The sequence below is a fragment of the Corylus avellana genome, chromosome 11, assembly GCF_965113065.1.
Source record: "Corylus avellana chromosome 11, dhCorAvel1.hap1.2, whole genome shotgun sequence".
Classification (NCBI taxonomy): Eukaryota; Viridiplantae; Streptophyta; class Magnoliopsida; order Fagales; family Betulaceae; genus Corylus; species Corylus avellana.
The window spans coordinates 1,975,205-1,993,140 of record NC_142500.1 but is presented as its reverse complement, the minus strand read 5'-3'; the positions used below and the strand labels follow the sequence as shown (position 1 = coordinate 1,993,140).

Here is a 17,936-nt window from a genome sequence, read left to right as displayed (position 1 = left end):
TCAACTCCTTATCTGGTAAAGAAACCCAAAGAAAAGACCAACCTTTTGATAGATTATGGGCCGCCAGATTTGTGGGTTCTGACCCATCTCATGTGGACGGTGATCCATTAGATAAGGAATTTCTGTTAGTTTCTTCTGGTCTTTGAAAAGTTAGTTGGACCAACCCACTTCAGGTGCTTCGGCCTCATTTTACAGCCCACCGGTATTTGTGACCATGAGTAATCATATGCACTATACCAAAATCCCATTCGTTAATTAATGTAACAAATATTTATCTATTGGATTAGTTATTATTAAAAAATAAAATTAAAAAAAAAAAAACAAATCAAGGGCTAATAGTCACTGTCATATCAGCCTAGTAAAATGAAGTGAAATGAAAGTATAATATGTAACATTACTTTTACAAATTGCAACGATTGCAAGAAGTTGTATAATGTATGTATTAGACAAGTTAGATGAAATTTATGAAGGCAGTGTTCCATGTAGCTGAAATTTACTACAAGTCCCTTATAAATTGATGCAGTAGTTCATGTAACATTTATAACAATTTTTACTATAATTTTTAGGGTTAAATACTAAAAATCACCAAAGGGTTTGGACACTTTTTTTTTTTCCTCTTAGGTTTTGATTTGTATCATAAGAGGTATCTGTGGTTTTGATAAAGATCAAATTAGTCCTTCCATCCATTGACCGTTAATTGACTTAATGGAAGTCTATGTCAATAACACGTAGACCAATTAAAATTCGACACCTGGCATAAGTGGCCACATCATCCGTGATGACATGGCCAACTAATTAAATTTTTTATTTTTAAAAAAAATTAAAAATATATATATTTTTCAAAAAAAAAAAAAAAAGAAAAAAGGCTAGAGCACCCCTTGGCCATTTGGGGGTGCTCTAGCCACCCTCTTTGGCAAGGCTACCCCCATCTAGCCAGATGGGGGTGGCTCTTGGGCTCGACCACCCCCAGTGGGTGTCCAAAGGGGTGGTCGAAACCACCCCCAATGAGTACTGAGGGTGGTTTGCCCCATGGAGCCAAGATGGTGGCCAAAACCACTCCCAATGGTAGTTTGGGGGTGGGGTGGCCAAAACCATCATTGGGGGTAGTGGTTTTGGCCACCGGTGGGTACTGGGGGTGGTTTCGGCCACCCCCATAGCCAGCCACCCCCAAATGGCCAAGGGTTGGCCTACGGCCACCCCCAATTTTTTTCTTTTTTTCTTTTTTTCTTTTTTTTGAAAAAAAATATTTTTTTAAAAAAATTAATTAGGTGGCCACATCATCACTGATGATGTTGCCACTTATGTTAGGTGTCGAATTTTAATTGGTCTACATGTCAGTGACGTGGACTTCTATTAAGTCAACTAACGGTCGATGGAAGAACCAATTTTGTTTTTATTAAAACCACAAGTACCTCATGTGATACAAATCAAAACTTAGGAGAGAAAAAATAAGGTGTCCAAACCCTATGGAGGCTTTTAGTATTTAACCCTAATTTTTAACAAACTTTACAATCAAATTTAATTATTTAGTGGTTAATATGGTAAATAATGCATGAACTACCGCTTTAGTTTATAAGGAATTTGGAAGGCAGTGATCTATCTGGTACAAAGTTGGAATATCTGAGGCCCACGTCCAATATGAAAAAACCCCATACCCCATGCCTATATACGGGCTGCTCTTTCTTTGAGGGCTATATGAATCTGCTTTACATGGCCTAGCCTAAGAGACTGGGGATCTTTGAATATGGCATGAAATGGGCCTGGAATTTGTTGTGAAAAAACATTGGTGTTTTTCTGGTTATATATATGTATACATATACACACCAATTATTGTCTTGATCACCTTTTTGTAGTTTCTATTAGAAAGCCTCTAAAGGGCATATACTCATCAAACCCTAACCTATGATTTTGTTCTTTCGGTAAATCCAAGAAGACATGAGCATCCTAATTGAGTTTGAGACAGAATTTTGTGAGGATATGTTGGAGACAAGCTCAGGTCCAACAAGTTCTTTAGGGGACTGCCACCATGCTACCTAATTGCATACATATAAATATATATATCATGTCCACTCAAGAAACTTTTGGTAGTTAAGCATGCCTGAGAAAGAGAGAGAGAGAGAGAAGGGGTATAATTGTGCTTCAATTCTGAACACTAAACATAGGTTTAACATCATGAGATTCCTGATAAAATATAATAAAAATAAAATCCTTAAATATGTCGCAGGCCACCCCACATGTGATTGTGTTCTTTGACAATTTACAAACATTAATTCCTAAATCACACGGTTAGGATATTTTATATTGGTATCACTTTCAGGATCTCCGTAATCATTTTCTCACACCCCCACCATCGATAAATGTTCTTCCCATTTGTGAAATTTGTTTTGGAAACTGATAAGACCCAAGTCAAATGATGATAGATGCAACTAATATTTTTATTTTGGGGACAACCGACAAAAGGGTCATTCAGGACAATCTCGTAATTCACCATCTCCTACTTTCTTAAATTAAATGCGAGCCATCGAAAGAAACTCACAGATTTTTACGCAGCAGTCCATATTTTATGTGATTTATTTCCCTCAAATCTTACGAAAATGCTTGGGATACTAAAACTTTAACTTCAACTCATTTTACAAATTGATGTGACAATTTATGAGTAGTGAAAGATCAAAAGTGTAAAAAAAATTTTGAATTAAAATTTATATTAATTCCTTGCCTAATTCAGTTGGGGGGACAGAGACAGAAATGGGAGAACATTATAGGTTTGAGGAGACGTGAAAGTTTGTGTGAACAAGGACCATAAGTTGAGTCACTGCAAGTGACTCTCCATCTAACCAAGTTCTTTTAATCTTTTTGAACTCCAACATCGTTATGACTAAGCCCCTCTTATTTTGCAAGTCATTTTCCTTCAAAAACTTGCACGTATCTTTCTATAGACAAGTAATGAATCACATTTTGTGGTTGCGGCTAAAGTGGCCATATGTTTCAAAAGCATAGTAGGATACCCTTCAACATAGCTTAACAGTGGAAGATTGGCAAATGCATTATTCTTTCATTGTCTATCAACCTCAGAAAATCTCTAAAAATCCCTTTTAATAATCCCAACCAATGATGAAACCGGCGGGGTCGGCTTGGTTTCGAAACTTTTTCCTTATTTGCTCTCGAGATTTCATGTTATATTGTAGCCTATAAGTAGAATATTATCATTCTAAAAAGTCATGGCCGCCGGCCCTAGGAGCCTTCCCTAGTTCCGTCTCTAATACCAATCTTTAATGTGCTAAATATGGGATTTGGTGTCATTTTCTAACACATCTTTTGTTCATCTATTTTTGTAAATTTACCATTACGAGCTAATTAACTAATTGAAGTTGTCCACTTTGTGGAAAAAATTAACAGGCCAGCCAGCAGCCGCAATGTAATACCTAGCTGTGGAGGAAATTTTCTTTTACATGATTAATTAACATATTCTATATATGACTCTAGGGTTAATTGAAAGAGAATCTGTGACAGCAAGCCTTTGACTTGATTCCTTTCGATCGTTTTGTTGGAGGTGGTAGTGATCTTATTATGGGATCCATAAAATTCAACAAAAATGATCATGTTGTAAGGCTGTCTTTTTGATTTCTTTCTATAATATCCCTACATTAACTCTCTTTGAATCCGCTAATTAAGATCGCATCCTTTGTGCACTAATTCATTTCCAATCGTTGGTGTAATAATTTACCCCCCGAATCCAGCCAAATCTAAGTCTCATCATTCCGTAGTTTGTTGTATGATCAAAATGGTACATGCTTTGAAAGTCGAATGATCAATTTCTTAATTTTAATTAGTTTCCAAATTGTCAACATTAGATACTGGTGTATTTTTTTTTCTTCGACGGTGATCATGGATGTTGTTGACTTCTTTCTTTATGTTTGACCAGGTTGAAGAACGTACAACTGGTTTATTAATATTGTTAATTTTGTATGGACATTATAACAATAGGTTTTGCCACAAGCAAACTGATGATCACCAAGTGGGCATGTAGGGTCGAGAGCAATCTATAGAATTAATTGGATTTGGACAAAGCATCCTCTCACATTTGTTCCGTTTGCGAACAATTACTGACGTGACATTCCAACTTGTGTTCAATTAGCTCAAGACACGGGACGCAAGCAGTATACTCTTTTCTTTAATCATTGCAACAAGTGGCTGCAAGACATGATTTGCCACGATCGAGGGTCCTACACTCCTACTGCCTTTTAGATCCCATTATTAGTAGAGATTTGGCAAGCTAGGTTAATCGAGGTCAAAGATGGATTAAGCCAAGCTCTAAGCTTGATCACCATGGACGGCTCAGATGGGCTGCACTTTTTCTCGAATAAAAAGGGTCAGCAGTGGCGTGGATTTAGACAAGAATGTCTCACAACCATGTGCATGAAATGCGCCCCACGTGGGATATGGCATGCGTGTGGGTCTCTGGTTCTATTTTTGACAGTTTAGGAAAGTACACAACACTGGCAAGCTCATAAACCTTCCAAGCAAGGAAACTGTAGGAAAGAAAGTAAAACTCTTTACCACACACAAGAAAGAGCCAAATAATGGGGAAATTTTAGAATATGCAAAATCCTTTTACAAAAGAAGCGCCTCTCTTGGATTATATGAGGCCTCTGTCTAGATCCTTTCTGCAGAAGAAAATGGACTTAATTGTTTCTTCTTCTTTTTTATTGATCTTTTTAATTAGCTTTTTTCTGTTCTTTCTTTTTGCTTTATTGAGTTGGAAACTTGGAGGTGGAGATGAGCTGTGCGTACGAGGCAAGTAGCTGGCTTTGCAAAGACCTTTCTGCAACACCCTCCCATAGTATCACGTGCCTATTTTTCTTCCTTTTCCTTCTTTCCTCATTTCTTTTTCATAGTCATATTAGCACTGTTTGATGTTTCCCTTTTCCAAAAGAGATAATTGTCTGCATTTTCCCCCAAGCTTAATTAAGATTGAATAGTCAAGCAAGCTGCCGCCTTTGTATAGGAAGCAGCAGATGCTTTCTCATTAACAAATACAACAAAAGAAAACAAGAATATCGCTTTGTGTGTGTGTGTGTGGTGTGCCTGCAGTTCTTGTACCTTTTTGCTGCAACTTTGTGTGTGATTGTGCAAAGCTTTTTGCGAAAAAGGCAAGGTGGTGCATGCAATCTGATTACAAATATATGTAAAAAGGAATGCTGTGAAAAGCTTTTCGTAATTCTGATTCCTCCTTTCTTCATCTGGGGTGCTGCCACGCGTCTCTCAAATTCTTTCAGCGTACTATGCAAAAAGAAAAAAATAAAAGAAAATTCATTGGATGGCAATGTGATAGTTATTTGTTAGGAGATTGTAGAAATCCAAAACCTAACAAGTACCGGAAAATGTCAATTCGACTTGGGCATGCACTATGTAATGAAACCATGCCTTGTAAGAAAAGTCAATAGTTAAACATTTTCAAGAGTTTTTAATATTATCTGTCGCAAATAATGCATGTTGGACCCCATGCACGACTGTTGGAGAAGAACAATTTTTTACGGCGACTTTTTATATTTATTATTCATCAATATATAATAAAACGATTTGAATTATTTGTTAGAGGAGAAAAAGAGAACAGGTGAAGTGGATCAACACTGAGCATTGGTTTCTAATGCTGCACTTAGTTGATTTCCGAGTCAAACTGGGAGGCCAAACTGGCCAACACCAAAAGCAAAACAAATAAATAAGAGAGAAAGTACAATAAATCGAAACCAATTAAGTTAAATCTAGAGTACTACCAATGTTAATTCATTAGTTTTATTATTATTTATCAATATCTTGGCATTGTTTATGACTGATATTGGGATTCAACTATTCTCAAAAGATCATTTAGGTAGATTTTAATAATTTTATTTATATTTAAATATTGTCTTTCAGGTGTAACTTCAAATTCTCAATTAATAAGCAAGTCTAATCATGAAATATTTAATTAAAAAGTGATGTGATGTAATGTGAATGATGTAAGCAATGTTCAATTATAAATATTTTTATTCTGATATCATGTTAAATTATTGTATATCCCAAAAGCTTAACAAATATTAAAAGGGTTTCTTATATGTTAGCTCATTTTATGAGCAGGTTCGACCTATAAACTCATGAAAATTTTAATTAAAGTGCTTCGGATATGTTTGTTAAAGTTCCCACTTTATACTTTTTATTTTTATTTTTTATTATATTAAGACAAAACATTAACAAACAACCTAAAACACATACCACTTAAAATTATTTTCACTTTTATGTTATAAAATATTGTTTTAATCAAAAAAGAAAAAAAAAGAAAGAAGCACTTTCCAAAACATATTAATATTAACAAACCTCCCTTACTTGAAAATAAGTATGCGGGATGGATTCAAATTTCTAACAATTTAATTTAAATAATAAGTATGAAAAAAAAATTCTCAAAGAACCCACTTGTCCAAGCAAATAGACAAATAACTTTAAACTTAATCTCTCATATATATTTACTGTCTGATCACTTGATCTCTAAGAGACAGTCCATATAAGTTATAGATACGCACAAAAGCTTGAGTTGTAGTATTGTACTATAATATTACACCTTAAGTACTCAAAACCAGACATTAATGCTTAATTAGGTAAAAGAAAAAGCAGGTGTGCTATAAGAGCAAGGACGTGGGAATAAATAAACAGTACTCCTAGAGGCCTAGGCAGCAGTCTAATATATACAAAGGGTGTCACCAACTGATGCAAACAGAAGTTTATGAGCTGATCATCATGTGCTTCCATGATCCGATCGATGGCTACTAACACACTAGCTGCCCATCACCCAAAAAAGATACCCACCATTATTCTGTCTAAAGCTGGACCCACCCACCAATAACCCAATAAGAACGAAGATATATTCTCCGAGGCACATCCTCTGCATGTCTTCCTGCCTAACACCTACCTCTATATCTATATATATAAGTTTACCACCTTAATTTCCTCTTAGAGCCCTCAGTGAAGGTAACTTATTCTGGCCTCTTAAAAAGCGCGCACTTCATTTAAAAATCTAAATGCCTCTTTAAAGCATCATACGACACATGCATATATGCTTGATGTTACAAAGGAACACAAAAACCTTAAGTCGTGACTACTCAGGTTAAATGTAAATAGGATACGCCACTAATAGTTGTCGATCGAAGTGATCATTACATTATTCCTTTGATGAAGATGCACCTCATTTAAGCTCCAGTAAAACATAATCACCACCTTTTAGAGGAAGACCAATATCATCAATTTCCAATTAAGTACAAATCTTTATCTCCTCAACTGGCCGAAGGATATTATCTGTGTGCTTCGCATATTTATAAAAGCATTATGGCAACGTAGACCCAATTGTTGTAATGGCCAAAAAAAACAAACTATTTCAAAACAATTAGTCAATTTGAAGCTCTAATTACTAATTAATAAAGTTAAGTGCAATCTAATAAGGGACTAGTGTGGTCTATGTGAGTACGTTATATATTAATTAATCATCCCGATAAGAGACTGAAATATTACAATCTCTCTCTTTAAATCTCTGACATCCTTATTAGAGCCACGTCATGCAATGTTTCTATACCACATAACATTGTTAGGTTGCACTTGTATCATTTGTAATAGCCCAATAAAAGAGCTATTAGTCCAAAAAAAAGTATTCAACTTAGAGTTAATTAGAATCACTTATAAAGCCTAGTCTCATATATATAATAAATAATCAATGTGATCTATTATATGAATTATGCATCTTCCAAATATAAGACTGGAGTGTTAAACAAGAGTGATAAAATTAAGTATGGGAAACCATCATAACCTAGAGTGGCATATATTTGAACAAGTGACTACGCAGATCACTTACTGATCATTGCCACTAAAAAGTGTAGCCAAGCTATAATAATAGTCATTTGGACAAAAAGTATATGGGGAGTACTGCAGAACAAATGTGCTGGGGTAAAAAATCATTTATTTTTTTAGCGCTGAATTAGGATCAATTAGGAAAAAAGGGTATACCCATTATGTGACATCCTAATTAAATAATACAGATCTAGACGATTGTTTATTAACGTTATTGGTCTACAACTTATGCTGTCAATGTTAGGATTAATGTTAGGGTTACTGCCCTAAATAATAATTTGAACTTTATTTTATTTGAATAAAAGTTATTTTATTTTGAAAGTATGGTATTTGGGCATTTTTTATTCATGAAATGAATTAAATCCTCAAGTTATATTGTATGTGATTTAGGTGCATTGAGCATAATTAGTGCACAAAAGGTCTAATTAAATAAAAAGTTTTTTTATAACTTGTAATTTTGAGTTCATAGTTGGTGTGAAATTAAACATTTTATCTGCAAATAAACACTATAACATATTAACTATGATGATTTGTCTTGATCATAGAAGTATAAACTTAGAGTTAGTATGTTAATGCATTCATAAATCATAATACATTCAATTGGAGCAGCATGATAAGGTGTTACAAATTATTGTCACGCAAATACTTTTCTCATAACTACTAATTAAAATGGCTCTTAATCTTATGGGAATGGTGGACTCAAATATGATATGTTATCGTGTTAATTTACCAACAAGTGATCAGATGATCATGTTTAGTATATACCTCGAAACTTTGTGTACGTGATTGCATTGAGTACCATGGGAACAATACTAATTATTCTCAAGACGGCATCTATAGTCTCATTATGAGATATAGATATATCCCCTTACTATTATTCTAATTGAATTAATGATTTAACTCTAGGTCTAGTAATTTTAGTAAATGGCAACTAAAATCTATACTCTAAAGAATACAATTCCCCTTCAAAAAAATAAAATAAAATAAAGAATAAAATTCTTTAGACAAAGAATATTGTGGATAATCATGTGATTAAATCTTAAACTCAAGGATTAAAGATGTAGATTGAATAAGGTTGACAATAAAATTAAAGTACCTTATATTCTATGAATATCTCATGGATCGAGGGATATTGCAAACACAAGTAAAAAATGAAACTTTATAATGTTATTATAACTTTATAAACTAACCAAAAAATTGAAGCTAATTGGAGTTAGATTTTATATTTTAGGAAAAATACATTTTACTTCCCCACTAAAAAAAAACTAAAAACTCTTTGGTGGTGTTTGGTAAATGGGTTGGCCTAGACACTGTAGTTGATGTAGATTGATGTGGAAAAAAATAAAAATGTTTGGTATAAAAAAAATGAAAAAGTGAAAAAATTTTATTTTGTAGTGATTTTTTTATTTGAATAATAATAAAAAGTGAATGATTTGATATAAAAAGTGAAAAAGTTAGAATGTTTTGATGTTAATTTTTTTAGGAAATTGTGACAAATAGTGTTTAGGCCAACTCCAACCCTTTTACCAAACAAGGCATGACCAGCCAAACCACCCCATATATAGTCATTAGGGGTGGTTCGAGTACCCCGAAATGGACAAATAGGGGTGCATGGTTTCGGCCACCCCTTGGCTAGCCATCCCATTTGGCCATTTAGGGGTGGCCAAATTAGTCCTAATTGCCATGGACAAACCACCCCAAGTTGAGCTACCTCCTTTGGCTAGACTTGGCATGCTCAACAACCCCTAATTTTTATTTATTTTTAACATTTGTTTACTAGGTGTAAAAATTAAGTTGCATTAGCACCCTACAAAGTTTTTAAAAAAATACACTTTGCTTCCGGGGCTAAAATTTCACGTGCAAAGTTTGTGAAATTCAAAATTTTCACAATTTAATAGCTTGTGAAATTCAAAAATAACCCATTTAAACTTTGGGGAAAAAAAAAAAAAAAAGTGAAAACGGTGGATTTTAGAGGTAAATTGTAATTTTTTTTTGCTTATATATTTTCCTTTTGTCTCCTTCCTCTCCCTGTTTGAACTCCAATAAGAGGTGGCTGGCCACTGAAGTGTCCAAGACAAAAAGTTTGTCTTTTCTCTTCCATTACACGTGAGGTAGAAAGACAGAGAACAGAGACTCCGCTCCATCATGTAGAGTCTAATATCACATAGGCTACAGAGAAGAAGACTTTTGACAGTAATCTTCATCCTCTTGCTTCCATCTCACATGGGAAAAAAGAAAAAAAAAGGTTAGTTTTTCATTTCCCTTGGTGTGTTTTATTCGGCGCAGTAATCAATTAATTTAGTTTAAACGTGAAACGGGATGGGAGTGATATATTATTGGTAAGAAAGCGGCCTCCCACTATCTTCTGAATCAGAGAAAATGGTTGGAAGAAAAGGAGTTGGATATCCTAATCAGTAAGTCAAAAAAGAAAAAAAAATAGTGTTAATAATTTCGGCATACTGAAAAATCTGAGAGGGGCCCGCAGAGTTGGGAAGCGTAGGGGGGCTGGCCGGGTCACAAGCGACAGAGGGGGTGAAGGGTGAACACACAGAGAGAAAGAGAGAGAGAGAGAGAGAGAGAGAGAGAGAGAGAGGAAGGCATTTTCCCGTAAAGAAAACAAGAAGTGGTGCGCCGAGAGTGAGTGAGTGTCAGATGAGGGGGTTGGAAATGTGTGGGTCTTATTCACTACAAGGTGGCTGTCTCTGCGCTATGAACCACGCAGCACGCACCACTACTGTTTCTCTCTGATACAAAACTGATAAACGACAACAACAGTCAATTACACCCAACTCAACAAGACAGAGAAAGAGAGAGTAATTGCTCTGAAGGGTATGTTTCCCTCCTTCCATCTGTTTGTGGAAATGCTAGACATCCTGACTCGTGCCCTCTTGCCAGTTTATCCGTTGATCACGCACGCATTTTAGAATTTAGCCCACCATGGCCATGTGAAAAGAAAAATCAAATCCCCATTTGCCTATTCACATGCATTTTTACTGTGGAAGATCTACGGATTAATTAACACACCAAAAACTATATTAAAAAAAAAAAAAAGTTCATTTGATTTTTCTTTTGGGTGACGAGTAATGACGTGAGAAAGGCTTTTGGAGGCAAAACCCAGCGACAGCTCTTTTGGCCATAAAATCCCACTTTAGTTTAAGGTCGGTTTTGCTGACGCGGACACATCCGACCTGTTGGTGGGGTTTGTACTCAGAAATTCAAGTCACCCAATCAGATCACCGAGAAAGGCCGCTCCATGACCGGACCTCACGGGAGATTTACCACTTCTTCTAATCAGTTTTTGTGGTTTTATTAAGTTATATATAAATAGCTTTTTGAGATTTCAAAAGTTACCCAAAATTTCTTAGGTGGCTAAACTAGCCTCCATGGTCATAAGATGGTTCGGCCACCTCTTGTGAGCCACCGGAGGCGGTGAAAGCACCTACCCCTACATGTACTAATTTTTTCCTTGGTTAAAAGTTAAAATAGTAGGTTTGACCTAATTATGGCATATGTTTCTATTATATATATCCAAAGTGGTAATGTGGAATTTAATTGGTTTTGCTCACACACAACAATAAGATTATGCTCATACTAAGACATCACTCAACTTAAACGTGCTTAAACAGTTAAACTAATAGACTTTAGTCTAGTTGTGTTATATTAACCCCTTATTCTTATAAATAAATAAATAAAAACCCTTTATTCTTATAATATGTTTTTAATGTAATTTTTTTTTTTTTTTTTTTACATGTCTGCACAAGAGGGAGAGGGGGGATTCGAACTAGTGACATCCGTTTTATTAGGCGTGGTCCCAGCTGATTGAGCTACCTCTTAATGACTGTAAAATTAATTATTGTTCACTCACATATGCATACACAAGATTCATTAAGTCCACAACCACCTTTAACTTTTTTAAATAGAGATTCTCAACAATTTTGTTGCTTGAATTTCTAGCCATTTGGATAGTAAATGCGAGTGAGTCCCTATAAGACCTATTAATCCGAGCATGTTTGGGGTAACACGGCCCCTGCTTGACCGTTTAGAAACTCTTTTACATTTATTGCTCAAATTGTTAATAACTCGAATAGCAAAATACTAAAAATTTGGATCCCTTATCCTTATGGTTCCCCTCCTCCCGTGGTCTCTTAACCTAATGAATTACAGCAGAATAGGGCCTCCAGTTACTGTTGCACGTGTGAACCCACCCCAACTCGTCTGTCATACCATTTCGTGTATCGTTGTAGACAAAAAATAAAAGCTTAGGATAACCCCAATTGAGTAAAAGTTTTCACGTTATGAGATCGAACAAGAGAATGAAGGATGATGATTTGTAATTGTTTAAGTTATACCTTCTTGAGATTAGAGCTTTTCTCTTTTGGAATACATGAGATTTGGTTCATGAATCTCATATATATATTCTTCTCCTCTATCTTGTCTTCAACATTACTCAATTTACTCTATAAAGAAAATGTTTTCGATTGATGCTGATTAATCTCAAGTGTTTAAGTAAGGAGGATGAGTGATAATTTTAGATCAATTGGGAATTAATCGCTAAAGATTCTCATCGATCATTCTGTTTTTACTTCTCAAAATTACTTTTAAAAAATAATTAAAAAAATCCTTGATACCGAATGGTTAGCCCATTGTTTTGTGTAACATGATGCTGGGATTTAACAAAAAGGAAAATGAAAGAAAAGCAAAAAAATAAATAAATAAATAAAAGAAAGGCAAACCCTAAACTTGAATTAATGTTTGCATGCCCTTGTTGGAGTATATATATATATATTGACACATCCACACAAGAAGGGGAAGGGGGATTCGAACTAGTGGCCATCGCTTCATTAGGCGTGGTCCTAGCCGATTGAACTACCTCTTAGGGATCTTGTTGATTGTTGTTAATGTACGTGTTTTTCTTGTAACTAGGATCAATGAATGCTATCACATTAGTCGAGTGAGATGACAATGTATAAAAAAATTAAAAATTAAAAATATTTTTATTTGACATAAACGTGAAAACTATTTTTGTATTTGAATTTTTGCGTGTTTTGAGAAATGTTTTATATTTTTTAGTTTCTTGTTAATATTTTTATTTAAAAAAAAAAAAAAAAAGAAAAAAAAAAAGAACATTAAGCTTTTAAGTTTTAACTTGTTGGCCACGACATTGGGTCAAAATGAGTAATGTTACAAGTATCTCTTATGTTCTTCTTGAATCTCTTCAAGAATGATGTGACTATTAAAATTACTATTAGATTTGTGATTGATCATTATTAAATTTTGATCAAATGGTAATTTTAATAGACACATCATTCTTAAAGAGAATTAAAATAAATACAAAAAGGATTACTAGAATTATCGAAAAGAATTGGCTAATAAAGGGAGATACGATAATTTATAATCCATTAATTTGAGAGGGCGACCCCGAGAGTCAAAGCAGCACTCACGGGGGTAAAGCGCAACGCAAATTGCAAGGTAAGCGACTTACTTAATACTTACTGCAGGGATAGCACAGTCTTTTGCCGTGCAACCCAAATTTCACCAACGGAGAGGTGCCCAAATCACTGTCACCGTGATGTTGGATTGTATAAAAATATATATCAACGCATCCGAGGGTGATAGACTGAGAAAGCACAGAGCAACAGTGCCTGGGGCCTGTGCAAAAGAAACCCACCACCACCAACATCAATCTCGTAAATTAAAATCCCTTTTTTTTTTTTCTTTTTTTTTTTTTTAATATTGGAAATTGAACCTCACAGAATATCTGGCAAATTCTGTCATATTCCCTTTTAAATTACATTAAAGTAACAAAATAATTACATCTTATACCTATAGGGCATGTTTGCCAAACGACCGGACTCGACCGAATTCAAAACCCAAAAAATTATTTTAAAATTAATTTTAATATTTTTATTTTTTACATAATATTAATTACTTTTTTTAATTATTTAAATAAAAAAATCACAATAAAATAATTTTCTTTTTACTTTTTTATATAAAATATTTTTTATTTTTTTTTCACGTCAATCAATTCTTCTGATACAGTTTCAATTCATTCCCTTTTTCAAGTCGTTTGCCAAATAAATATATATTATAAAAAAAAAAATTGATTTATTTATTTAAACCACACCACAGACCACAGCTGCTTATTAATACTTGTGCTGCTGCTCTGCACTCTTATCTATCTCTTAGTAGAACCACCTTATAGCATCCATTAATTGATAGGGAGAGAGAGACAGAGAGAGATAAGGGAAGAGTGCTCTCCATGAGAGTATCTCTGAGCACAAGTGCTAGATAGCGAGCCGTAGCGAGTAGCGAGTAGCGAGCAAAGGTTATTAGCAAAGTGACACAAGATTTGTTGGATCATCATCACAACCATCACCATCACCATCACCCATCGGTCCATCATCGTCATCATTTACAACTCACACACCTGTACCTGTACCTGTACCACCATGTCTGCAACTAATGAGAAGGCCGCAGAGCAAGAGCAACAACACCCTCCTCCTCCTCCTCCTCTAACCCACCTCTTTTTCCTTTGCTTATCATCGCTGCCCAACCCCACTAAACATGACCCGGAAAAGCAAATACAGTTGGTTCTACCAACCATCTCCGATATTGTCTCCGAAAGTAAATCACTCATCAACCTCGCCTTCCCCATGGTCCTAACTGCCCTCATTCTCTACTCTCGCTCTATCCTCTCCATGCTTTTCCTCGGCCACCTCGGCGACCTCCAACTCGCCGCTGGCTCCCTCGCCATCGCTTTTGCCAATATTACCGGCTACTCCGTCCTCTCCGGCCTTGCTCTAGGCATGGAGCCTCTCTGCTCCCAAGCCTTCGGAGCAAATCGTCCCAAGCTTCTCTCTGTAACCCTTCACCGCACAGTGATTTTCCTCCTCCTCTCTTCGATACCCATTTCGCTTCTCTGGTTCAACATGTCCAAAATCCTGCTTTATTTACACCAAGACCACAGTATCACCCACATGGCTCACACGTACCTAATGTTCTCTCTCCCCGACCTTTTCTCCAACTCTTTCCTTTATCCAATCCGCATTTACCTTCGCGCTCAGGGCATCACCCACCCGGTCACGCTAGCATCCCTCGCTGGCACGGTTTTCCTCTTGCCAATGAACTTTTTGCTTGTCATCCACTTCCGGCTCGGCGTGGCCGGCGTAGCCGCTGCCTCAGCCGTTTCCAACATCTTCGCGCTCTTATCCATTGTCTTATACGTGTGGGCCACCGGGCTGCACGAGCCGACCTGGACTGCGCCGAGCCGAGAGTGCTTAACCAACTGGAAGCCGCTCCTCCGGCTAGCCGCTCCAAGCTGCGTCTCTGTCTGCCTGGAATGGTGGTGGTACGAGATCATGATCGTCTTGTGTGGCCTCCTGGTGAACCCCAAGGCCACGGTGGCGTCAATGGGCGTCTTGATCCAAACCACGGCCCTGATTTACGTGTTCCCGTCCTCCCTCAGTTTCGCCGTGTCGACACGTGTCGGGAACGAGCTCGGCGCCAACTCTCCGTACAGGGCGAAATTATCCGCTGTGGTGGCGGTGTTCCTGGCGGCCATAATGGGCCTATCAGCGATGATCTTCGCATCGGGGATGAGGGATAAGTGGGCCCGGATGTTCACGAACGACTCCGAGATCCTTCGGTTGACAGCGGCCGCCCTGCCGATCCTAGGGCTGTGCGAGCTGGGCAACTGCCCGCAGACCGTGGGGTGTGGGGTCCTCAGAGGTAGTGCGCGCCCTACCACGGCGGCTAACGTCAACCTGGGCGCATTTTATCTGGTGGGCATGCCCGTGGCTGTTGGGCTATCTTTCCGCCTAGGCGTTGGATTTTGTGGGCTTTGGGTCGGGCTCTTGGCGGCCCAGGTGTGCTGCGCTGGACTCATGTTGTACGTGGTCGGTACCACTGACTGGGACCTACAAGCTTGGAGGGCCCAGATGCTAACGTGCGCCGGCGGTGGAAACACGGAGCTAACCAGCGTTTGCAAGGGTGATGGGGAGGAGCAAGAGCCACTGGTTTCCATTGTCGTCGTCACTCCCTCTTGCCAACCCATAGACTAATTTTTTTTTTAATTTTTTCGTTTTTTTGATTGTGCCCAATGCCGCCTATGTGGCATGGACACAATTCTAGCTTCCTTGTGAATTATTAAGATCGATAAATTTGTACCCTCTTTTTTTTTTCTTTTTGGTCGAGTTGGGAGATCAGATGGGTCCTAAGTGAAAAGGATAAAGGAGAAAACTTGATTCTTTTTTACTGTTTTTTTTTTTTTTTTAATTTATTGGGTGTGGTGGGCATGTATACTATATATATCTCCTTTCTAGCTAATATGGTGTGTATTGCGCAAACTAGCAGTATGTAATTTGTTTTATTTAGAGATTGGCTTGACTTCAGTAAAAAAAAAAAAAAGAAATTCCTAGAGAGTGTAAGATTGAAACAGAATTCTAGTTATTTTTTTCCCTTAAAGCAATTTTTATTTTTGTAAAATAAGATTTTCAGTGATAATATTGTTTCTACTAATCCTAACATAATTTGACATATTGATTTATGGAGGTGTCTTGGAGTGCGACAGTTTTGGATAAGGAAAGATTTTATTGCGATGGGGTTGGGATAAATACTAATAGTACAGAGAGAAAGGCGTGGAAAGAATGATTTAAGAAGAAAAACTAAAGAAGGAATTGACAGTTTAAGGCAAATGGGGTAATGTCTCAAAAATTCAGACATGTTTTCATCGTTTTTATTTGGTCTGGACAAAGCCTTTTAGAAGTATCCGAGTGGTTTGAATCACCAACCGACACATGGCAGCTTCGAGGCCCTATCTCATCAAACCATGGATCTAGTCCGTCCACGTAAAAAAGTCCGTAATATTTTGGCTGACTTCGACAGTGCGTGCAGTTACAAAAGCTTTATACGTTTTACCTTCTGTTTTTTTTTTCGGACTCTCTCCTCTCTTGGTTGGTCCCGACCATGGTTCAGCTTAAAGTCGGAACTATGCTGCGCGTCGACGGTCGTCGATCAAGTTTCGCTACGTTGATTGCTTTGCTCATGGCTGCCTATTACAAACGTTAATGCATTGGGGTGGGCTCAACATGTTCTGTTTTTTTCATATTTTACTAATTACTTGAGTTTCCATAAGTTTTGAACGTAAATACATGTTATAATTGGTAATAAATCCTCAAAGCTATGTTGTTAATTTGTGTTTTTTTTTTTTTTTCCTCTTTAACGAACAATTCAAAATATAAAATACCCTTCAAAACACAACACTTTTAAATACCTTTATGTCACATTAAAATATTTTTTTAAGAGTAATGTTATATATTACATTTTTATCTTATAATTATCCCATAAGAGCAATGTTACATATACTTTCATTTTCTCATTGTCTGCGTGCCTTTTAAAATCACAATGTTAATATGGCAAATTGAATTTTTTAATTTATTTATTATTTAACAAAAATTAATCAAATAATTAGTTGAGAGTGTCACGTCACGTCAGACTTATTAAATGAATGTTGGATATAATTATAGTTTCTAACATTTTTTTTTCTTCTTTTAAACAATGATTTGATATCCAAGGGTTGACGAGAATAACATTCTTGTCAATTTACGTTGCGATTAAGACCAAGAGTTTTTTTGACATTACTTATATTTGTTTATTTGAAACTCTACTATAAAAAATTTCTCAAGGAATTTAAAATATTATATTCGGACGCTAGTGGTATATATAAATATATACATCAACACTAATTCTTCCTTTAAAATTGTGGATATTGTGTTAATTTTTTTAATATGTTAAATTAATCACTTTCGTGTTATTTAGGCCGTGCATCATGCACCAGGTCTTCTAGTTCTCCCAGTCTAAGCATATATAACAAAAGAGGAAACATCAGACTGGAGAGACATGAGACTCCTGTATGTACCAGAGTTGTGTATACAGACTAGGTTTTTTTTTTTTTTTTTTTAATATATATATATATAATTCTTTTACTAGATATTGAAGATATCTTCAATAAGATTTGATGTTTAAATTACTATTCAAACTTCAAACTTTTAACATTCTTTCTTTGCAAT

General features: G+C 36.2%; 1 protein-coding gene across 1 annotated transcript; it reads left to right on the top strand.

Moving 5' to 3' along the window:
• The first annotated feature begins 14,054 nt into the window (after positions 1-14,054).
• LOC132166198 (protein DETOXIFICATION 52-like) lies at positions 14,055-16,020 on the top strand. The gene has a single exon (XM_059576977.2). It carries the CDS (start codon positions 14,319-14,321, stop codon positions 15,927-15,929), a length of 1,611 nt encoding a protein of 536 aa, XP_059432960.2. The 5' UTR covers positions 14,055-14,318; the 3' UTR covers positions 15,930-16,020.
• Positions 16,021-17,936: the final 1,916 nt, after the last annotated feature.

What these genes read in the sequence shown, in the direction of transcription:
- LOC132166198 (XM_059576977.2), top strand. Translation starts at nt 14,319, where the DNA reads ATGTCTGCAACTAATGAGAAGGCCGCAGAGCAAGAGCAACAACACCCT.